The sequence below is a fragment of the Palaemon carinicauda genome, chromosome 9, assembly GCF_036898095.1.
Source record: "Palaemon carinicauda isolate YSFRI2023 chromosome 9, ASM3689809v2, whole genome shotgun sequence".
Taxonomy (NCBI): domain Eukaryota; kingdom Metazoa; phylum Arthropoda; class Malacostraca; order Decapoda; family Palaemonidae; genus Palaemon; species Palaemon carinicauda.
In genome coordinates this window covers 60152200-60162199 of record NC_090733.1, presented here as the reverse complement: position 1 = coordinate 60162199, position 10000 = coordinate 60152200, and the positions used below count along the sequence as shown (strand labels likewise).

Below are 10000 nucleotides of genomic sequence, written 5' to 3'. Positions count from 1 at the left end.
GTCTAGTTTTAAGAAATTCAATAATTTCTTAAAATTAAGTAATTACATTTCCAAAGAAAGATGTTATGCAAAGTATGTATAAATATATCTCACCAAAATCTAATTGTATATAACAAGTCGCAATTCCGACATATAGTAACATTCTGTAGAAATCCATTGATAACCTCCTGCTTAATCCCTCCTACACTGACAATTACATCTAGATCAGGATCTGATTGACGTATGCAAGGTAAAGAGGAGTGAGTGAGATATAAAGTGTTGCTATGTGGAACCCCATGTGAATTAAACCGAAACAGCGTGCATTGGAAATAAAGATATGGAGATAACGGAAGGTGATCCTTAACTATCAAGCCTAACTAAGGAACGGCTATCGTTGAAAACCCTGCAAACAAGCACCAGTCACCACTATCTTTGACGTCACACTTTTTGACTTATATACCATTTTGTCATTAACCTCTGATCTTTCATTATTTATGCATAACTGAGATATCTATAAAAATATAATTCGATCCGCCTTTTCACCTTTAATATTATCTGTATTACCATTAGGTATATTCGAGAGTTTGTGTAAGGATGATGAGAATAATTAATTACTACTAACTTAGGAAGAAAAGGCATCATATTTCAAAAAAGATTTAATTTACCTAGATCCTAGCAATTATGATCATACGTGATTAAAATAAATGTGGTCTGTGGGAGTCTTTAGCAATATTTCTACCAGATAAATTATCTATATTCATATATATGATTTCCTGACTAGTAAGGTTTACGATTTATCGTGAAAATTGCTGTTTCTTGAGATCATGATTATACATGTTTTGATTTTGTATTCCATATAAAAGTATTATTGACTCTCTTCTTTTATATTCAGACAATCATTGTAATTTGAACGGCAATATGATTCTGTCCTTACCCTCGTACTCCAAATCTTATTAGACAAAGGACTGTTTTTTATTCAAGATAGCCAAATAACATAGTACAAACCAAAACATTTCTAAACATGGAAAACATAGAAATGCTTGTAATTGAATAGATTGTTCTTCCTAATAACCATAAAAACATTACAAAGCTCATTATATGAAGCTGCTAAGTAAGAAGTCAAAATATCCTCATTTCTATATATATATATATATATATATATGTAGGTATATATATATATATATATATATGTAGGTATATATATATATATATATATATACCTACATATATATATATATATATATATACCTACATATATATATATATATATATATATTTCCAGTTACACTCAGCTCTCCTCGCCGTCCTTCGTGTCGAGGAAAGAGCAACTAGCCATACCCCGGTAAGAGGGAAGTGCATGTGAATGTGCTTATGCACATTCTATCAGGACGACATGGCTATCTCGCCAAAAATAGATTTTTCCTATGTCAAAATCCCTGATATATATATATATATATATGTATATATATATATATATATATACATATATATATATACATATATATATATATATATATATACACACACATATATATATATATATATATAACCTATATATATATATATATATACACACATATATATATATATATATACACACACACATATATATATATATATATATATAATATATATATATATATATATATTTATATATATATGTGTGTATATATATATATATATATATATCAGGGATTTTGACATAGGAAAAATCTATTTTTGGCGAGATAGCAATGTCGTCCTGATAGAAGTTCCCTTCGGCTGCTTCCTACTGTATAATATTTCTGCGAGTGATATTACATGAGAATTACCGTCAGGTATCACGGTGTTCCAACCCACGGAACGACTGTCTGTAGATATTGTGTATAATGAGGGACATATCCTAAGATTATAGATATCTGCACCCCCAATAGACTCTAACTAGTCTAATCCACTTAGCAAAAGGATAAGTGAGGAGCTGCTACATATCCTCTCACCTTTTTGTACTCCCATACATCTCTGGCGCCTTATTCCACATCGCTGCGGAACTACTTTGAAGAAAGAAGCCTCCTACGAGGAATTGTGGAGGGATGCAGTAACAGTTGGGCCATCAGGAAGACATGGCTATCTCATCCAAAAAGATTTTCATACCTCAAAATCCCTTTATAGGGCTCTTGACATGTCGTCCTGACGGAAGTGTACCAGAGAATTACCTATTACTTAGTAGGAGGTGTCGAGTAAAGGTCCCAATACCGAAATGCGTTAACTGGATTACTCCGTCAAACCATAGGTATCCAACTCAACCTTTGTTCCCGAATAATAATAAAGCTATATTTGATAAGTATGATGGCCTGTTAAGGAGGCAGAACAGGTCCAGATCACCACCTTCAACATTGGGGAAGAAATCCAATATTAATAGTGAGATGTCAAACAGCTAAAACCGTAGTAGGCTCAGTGATTAAAAGTATGGAACAAATACTCATTATGAATAAATAATTAAGCCTGTTCATTAAGGGTAAAAAGTAATAGGAACTCTAAATTTAGTTTTATTTGAAAAAAATTACGGCTATAAAAACAGGCAAGCATACATTTACAGTCTTTTAATTACAAAAGTCAGAGCAACGATTAATTGCAATTAATATAATTAGCATAAATAAAATATTGTTGTACCTAATAATACCTCCCCAGTATACCTTTACACAGGGTGTCATTAGGGAAAGAATGAAAAAACCTGTCATAAGACACCGGAAGGAGCTTATGACAAAATAAAACAAAACAAGACAAACAATAAAGACAAAATCTTATAAATAAACATAATTTGAACTATAGTATAACCGATACTAAGGTATATATACTACAGTTAAACAGGTGCAATCGAAGTTCAGAGATACAGTAATGAATCCTAAAAATTAAAAGATTTGTTAATGATCCTGAAACAAGAACTCACTGTTTACTCATAAAAATAAATAAGCTGGCAGACTGCCCAGAGACGCATTTGAGGGCTACGTCGATGCAGCGGGTTTGATAACACTACCCGCGGCCACCAAAAAATGACGTATTTCTTCCAATTGTTACAGATAATGTGTGAAGAACACCCTGGTGGACTTCCAATCTGTATATTGTACCAACCGTGTTTCACACAATTGTATATAATTCCTTTTGTATATATTATGCTGGTATCTTCGCTCTTCCCTCGCACTAAAACGAACATAAAAATTCATGTCTGGTTTTTCCTCTGTAATATTGTCTGTCTTGTGAACTTGTTATGTACTATTGCCTTGAGGTTTTGTATATAAGGAGAGTGTTCTACAATAATATAACTCAGTCATTTCCAACCTGCCTTTGAGTTCACAACCTTCCTCGGCGCCGTCACATTGGTGACCCCGGAAGTCGACTCGCTCCCACTGCCTTCCACCCCCACCTCCCTCGCCCCTCCATCGTTGCTACTATGACGGAGACGGACTCTACTACAGCAGTTGGTGCTGCGGCCGCCCCATTGAAACTTTCACCGTTCGCCACAGCAGAGGCGTTTGCCTGGTTTCAACGCGCAGAAGCCCACTTCCGTATCAGGGGAGTGACTCGCTCAACCACCAAAGCGGATTATGTTCTCGCGGCGTTACCCAAGGACACCTTCCCAGAAATATCCAACTGGCTTTGTAAACAATGAGACACCCCAATAGCGTATGACGCCCTCAAAACATACCTTCTGCAGCAGTACTCGCCGTCGCCATGCCGTAGGACATACACGCCTACCGCGTGACGTGCCGAAGCGGCGACAAAGCCGCCCACCACCCACCAATCGCTCGCGCCCCAACGAACAACTTCTACAGCCACTTACTACCTCCCATCCGCCGCAGTTTTGCTACTACCACTTCAGATTCGGGGCAACCGCGAAGAAATGTGCCAAAGATTGTCAGTGGCCAAAAAACGTGTAAGTAGGCCATCGCTTGTGGCGGTGGCCTCCCCTGTTTCTAATCTTTTCTTTTTACAGGATGCAGGAACGGGCGTGCGATTTTCGGTAGACACGGGTGCTTGTCGTTCTCTTTTGCCAAGGAAACTCTTCAAGGCACGACGTAGTCTGTCTACATCTGCCGACGTCCGCTTGGTAGCTGCCAACGGATCTGCGATACCCACCTACGGTTACGAGAACCTCACATTATCGTTCGGAAACGGTAAATTCAATTGGAAGTTTCTCGTTGCTGACGTCACAATGCCAATCCTCGGTGCGGATTTCCTCTCTCATTTCCACCTTCTGGTCGATGTCGCCCACCGACGATTGGTCAACGCAGACTCGTACTTGTCGACACCTCTTCAACCCGCCCCCTCTAACCTCGCTCTCCACATCAGCGTACCCACGGATACCTATGCCCACTTCCTCACGTCGTACCCGGAAGTTTTCCGTCCAGAACTTCGGCAAACGCCCACGGTTCCTGCCAAGCACAGTATTTATCCCCATATCAAGTCGACGGGACCCCCAGTCTTCGCAAAATTCAGACGTCTGGCACCGGAACGATTGGCAGCCGCCAAGCAGACGTTTGCCGAAATGGAGAAAATGGGCCTTTGCCAAAAGGCCTCCAGCCCATGGTCGTCACCCTTACACATCGTTCTGAAGAAAGACAGCTCCTTCCATCCGTGCGGGGATTACAGGCGCCTGAACATGCAAACAGAACCGGATCACTGCCCCCTCCCAAACATTGCCGACGTGAGCTCCTACCTGCACAAAGCAAAGGTTTTCTCTACGCTCGATCTCCTAAGGGGTATTATCAGGTGCCTATGAACCCAGAAGACATCCCTAAGACTGCCATCACCACTCCGTTTGGCACATACACCTTCAATTACTCCTGTTTTGGACTTCGTAATGCTGGGGCCACGTTTCAACGTCTGATAGATGGCATCTTAGGGGACCTCCATTTCTGTGTATGTTATGTGGACGACATACTTGTGTTCTCCTCCTCAAAAGAGGAACACCTCCGTTACCTGCGCATCGTGCTCGACCGCCTGCAACAAAACGGCCTTGTAGTCCGGTACGACAAGTGTACCTTTGACGCCAACGAAGTATCGTTCTTAGGGCACAGCATCACTCCTGAAGGTGTCCACCCCCTCCTTGAGAAGGTAGCAGCCGTTCAGAACTTCCCCGTGCCCTCGACCGTCAAAGCTCTGCAGGAATTCTTGGGCATGATCAACTATTATCACGGTTTTCTGCCAGCCATTTCCGCCACTCTTGCTCCCCTCTACGCCTCCCTCAAGGGCAAGCCGAAAGGACCTGAAGTGGGGTCCCCTTCAAGAAGAAGCCTTCTGCAATGCAAAGAAGGCCCTATCAACTGCTGCGGCTCTCACTTTTCCTATCTCACATGCCCCTCTCCTTCTCTCCACCGATGCCAGCGACGTCGCTATTGGTGCAGTACTCGAGCAGGTGGTCAAAGGCTCGCCCTGCCCATTGGCCTTCTTCAGCAGAAAACTAGCTGTCCAAGGCAGAATCGGGTTATTCTACCTTCGATCGAGAATTGCTTGCGGTGCACTTGGCTGTCCGTCACTTTCGCCATTTTTTAGTCTGTGAAAGACTTTTGGCAGTAGAACACGGTCGAAGTTGTCTTCGGAGTAACACCGGGGTCTTCTTCTGATGGTCACGAAGAGCTTTGGGGGCTCTCCATTTCCAAACTCTGCTTGCATGCGAATTGCAAAGAGCCTAGAACCCTTTCCTGGCATCTCCTGGTCATCGTTCCCGACTTGATCATAGACCGGAATGACTTCGCAATTTATTTCCTCTTGGAAGGAGGTATGGACAGGGAATGAGACGGAAGGTTCCAGTGAATCTCCAGCCACTGGAAAACCTGAGCTTGGGCCAGTCTCGACTTTTTGAAGCTGATCTGAAATTCTAGAGACTGAAGAAACTTGACAACTTGAGAGGTTTCTTCCGAGCACTCCAGTGCTGAGGGAGCCCACACTAGCCAGTCGTGTAGGTACGCTGCTACTTGAAGGCCTTTCTCCCAAAGTTGCTCCAGGTGAGGTGTTGACTTCTGGAAAACTCTCCCGAGCTTTGGAGGCTGTATCTTCCACTCCCAACCCAAACCGTTGGATATGATGCTCTGTGCCCAAGGACTGAATGCCCACCGGTCTTTGAACAAGTTCAGCCGTCCCCCTGCCGGAATATCCTCATTGTTTGAGCTGAGGATGTGCACACCTTCTTCCCCTGCCACCTCGTTGACCACCTCTTGATCTGCCACCTCTGTCTGAGCGGCTTCTACCTCCTCTTTCTCTCTTGTGGGATCAAAACGACGTCGACCCCTGCTCATAGATCGGATTTAAAGCAGGGGACTGTGAAGTCACTGGATAAGGAATAGCAAAAACGTTCTGAGGGACATTGGCAGGGGAAGGACCAAGCGACCTCCTGAGATGGGTTGGTTTGCGGGACCTCTTTGGCTGAGGTCCTACCCCAGGAGTGAATTTCCTCTCTAGAGAGATCCCCCACTTCTGGAACAGGCTCTTATTCTAGGCTGCAGTTTTATCCATATCCTCCTTCACTAACTTTTGGGGAAACTGATCGTTACCCCATATAAAAGAGTCGATGAAACGTTTTGGCTAATGACATATAGTAGCTGAAGCAAGAACATGTTCTCTAGAGACTCTACGAGCCTGAAAGAAAGCATAGAGATCCTTCATAAATGTAGACAGATGAGTTTTAGCCAACAGGGAAAAGACTGGGGCATCAGTAAAATTCCCAATCATCATTTTCATAAAGCACTGGAGAGACATCGAAGCTGACAGTCTCTCCCTGGCCTCCAATTCTGCTTTAAGGAGGTGTTCATGTATCCGGGGCAATAGCTCATTGAATTGATGGCTGGCTACATCCTTATCCAGTTTACCCTCTGAAAAAGTAAACTAGACATCCATCCAATGGTCAACATCATGTGGAAGAATGAGTGACAGAAGTCTACATTCTTCTAACACCAGGAGAGATTTACTTTCCCAAATGGCCTTTTCCACAGCTACGAAGCCTTTCGAAGCAAAAGGAAAGACCATTGTAATTGGAGCTGAAAAAGGTGGCTAACCTTTTACCAAAAGCACCTAGCTGCGTATTAATACACCCTGCTGTCTTCATTTCCTTCACGGCTAGGTGCTGGGTTCTTGTCTGTTCCAAAAGTATCGTTTCTTTGGGGATAATATCATCTCTTAATGGAACTCCTTCAGCTAATATCATATGGAAAAAGGGATAGGCCTCAATATCTGGATAGAATTCAAGATCGGCTATCAGCCTGGAGCCTAACCCATCGCCAATGTCGAGGATACCCTCAGAAAGAACCGCGTGACCCGCATACATCCACGGATTTTGCTGCTTACAGAAAGGTTGCTGAGAAGCCAAGACTTTAACCTTACCCGGTTCCTCCTGAGACTTTAAAGCCTTAATCTCCTCACGCAAGGCTTTGAACATCAATCGTTGATATTATTGAGTCCCTTCCATGAAAGCCTTCATGTTAGGTAAGAGGGATTCGGGTTCCACAGGCTCAACGGGAGGCGGAGGAGAAAATGTAGCAAGCGCCGCTCCCGACACTGAAGATGTAGTCATTGCCACACTATCATCAGATGCCACACTATCATCATCCAACTCAAGCAGGTAAGAATCATCTACCGGAGGGAGAGGTTCGTCATCTGATTCCACGGTCGACAGTAGAGCGAATTCTCTACCCAGAAATAGAGAGGAAACAGTGGACATATTTTGAGGGTTGAGGCTCATATCTGGACGTTTGGTATGGGCTTAGGCTGGAAGTAGACGAAGACCGAATCAGGTGCCGCCTTAGGGGAGAGGATATCCTTTCACTCCGTAGATGGAAGGTAAGGAGCCTTTGGATTATCATTCTTCTTGAATCCCCTGACTTGGGTAGGAAGGGATCTCTGGAAGAACATCTGCTTGTCTTCATATATATCTTTTGATATCCACCCCGAGTGGTGCAAGTCTTTACATATACTACAATCTTGAGGGTCCCATGAAGAGACTGGACCCTTCATCTTCCGACACTTTGCATGGGTCCTGCAAGTATCGTGACCGCAAGGATGCCTCATGGTCCTGGCATAAATCTGCACTCTGCAGTGCATCTCCTTCGAAGGCCCCGCCTATAAGAAGAAAAAGAAGAGATATGAGTACAATTGTCTCTATTAGCCACCAAAGGCTTAAAACAGTGGATTAGTAACATTCTATGATGATAATTAAGGGAATAGTAATCCCCAGATTTTTTGTAATTGCAATTGGTGAGAAAGTAGGAGATGAAGAACAAAATATCCAAATGCCTATTGATGCCGTTAGATTGGAAAGAATAGCCTTTAAAAAGTAATTGCTACGCTTAACATAAATGTATTAATTTTGGGGGGTGGGTATGCTCATAAAAGAACCATAGCTCCTATATCTCCGCAGAGAAAAACCAATTCAGAAGGCAGCAAAACCGGTATCCAAATAGGATACAATATCAACGTATTGATAACTGAACAAATGTACATTGTAACAAAAAAATAAAATTCAAATCAATAACTTCACAAGAAAGAACCCAATAAGTGATCCAACCTGTAAAGTTACCGACCAAAACTCCAATCCACACCCTCAAAGGGAATTGGATAAATTGATAGAAACACATAACCAAATGTAGTGGTTATTTCTAAGCCGAGACACAGAGGACTTTTTGTAAAAGACACCTCCTTGGGTGGCATACATAAAGAAGTGGCAAAAGTAGTAGAAATAAGACCTTTATGTTAATCTGTAATTGTACTCATAGACAGATTGTAGAGAACCACCTTATAGTATGAAAGCGGTGTTACAAACTCCAGATGTTATAGGTTCGTTTTATGGTTCTTTTATTAACCAGAGTGATCTTAACAGTAAATGAAAATACTCAGGGCGAATTGGTCAGCGGAAACGAAAAAAAGGGAAATCTCAACAACACTTATTTGCAAAAAAAAAAAAAAAAAAAAAAAAAAAAAAAAAAAAAAAAAAAAAAATTTGAGTCAACCATAAAAAAAAAGGAGGATGAAAATTAATCCTCAAATAATCCCGTAGGATTCCTACAAGCTAAGAAGGCTAAACACTAAAAAGAAACAAGAAAGAAGAACGAACGCAGTAATAACACTTATATTAAACAACATAATAACTAACTGCCCAAATCCCCAACAAAACCCATCTACCTATTACTATAAGAAAATGAAGGAAGGTGGAGGAAAAAAGTGAGAAAACACTTCAAATCCTACCTAAGAAATACAGACTAAATTCCACAAGGTAACCGATGTATATATACATATACAAAATATTAATGAATAAATACACACCTACATATAGACACACACAAAAATTTAATAGTGTCTCATAGTAGTCAGGTGACACAATATTACACCAAAAAAAAAAAAAAAAAACTCCAAAATCACATCTCCTACAGGAAGGCCATGGTCCAACACATTACTATTAGGACATCCAGTAGGGTAGGAGACCTCCACAGGTACCGGGAGTCCCAAAGTGGTCCTGCTCGATAAGAAAACCAAAATTATTCTCCTACCTGGAGTATGACTCCCTAAGAGCCTCCTGACGAGCCAAATTGATCAATCTGCAGCTGAGGAAAATACGTCCAGCAAGACGTTCAGAACACATACAAATCTTCCTTGAAGCAGTAAGAAGGAAGAGACGCTCCACACCTCAGGGGAAGGTTCCCATTAAGGTGGCCAAAAGTGACAAGGTCACCAACAGAGACGACGTGGTCACACAAAGTGGCGAGGACAAAAGGTCACACAAAGTTGCAGGTGACTAAAGTCCACCTACGAAGAACAGTTTCCCAAACAAAAATATAGCCGGCTGCTGAAGTGATCAAAAGCAATGTCAGGCCCGATCTCCCTGAGAACGATCATCATCTTCCAAACGTTACTTCACAGGCGTCATGCCACACTCCAAAAAAAAAAAAAAAAATACACGATCGTTAACAAGATAGTTCAAACAATTTAATTGAGCGGGGAGGAGGCAATAAACAACAACAAAACAAAGTTATACAACTTTAAACTATTTCAAGAAATA

At 41.6% G+C, this 10000-nt stretch overlaps 2 protein-coding genes across 2 annotated transcripts in view; one reads left to right on the top strand and one right to left on the bottom strand.

Moving 5' to 3' along the window:
- pbl (epithelial cell transforming 2 pebble) overlaps positions 1–7387 on the bottom strand; it is a 501682-nt gene extending 494295 nt beyond the window's left edge. The window contains exon 1 of the mRNA XM_068379544.1: positions 7008–7387. Within this exon, the coding sequence (XP_068235645.1) occupies positions 7008–7387 (380 nt within the window). The remainder of the gene's footprint in view (positions 1–7007) is intronic.
- A 40-nt stretch (positions 7388–7427) lies between these two features.
- LOC137646443 (uncharacterized) overlaps positions 7428–10000 on the top strand; it is a 33988-nt gene continuing 31415 nt past the window's right edge. Inside the window, exon 1 of the mRNA XM_068379542.1 lies at positions 7428–7570. Coding sequence (XP_068235643.1) covers positions 7428–7570 — 143 coding nt within the window. The remainder of the gene's footprint in view (positions 7571–10000) is intronic.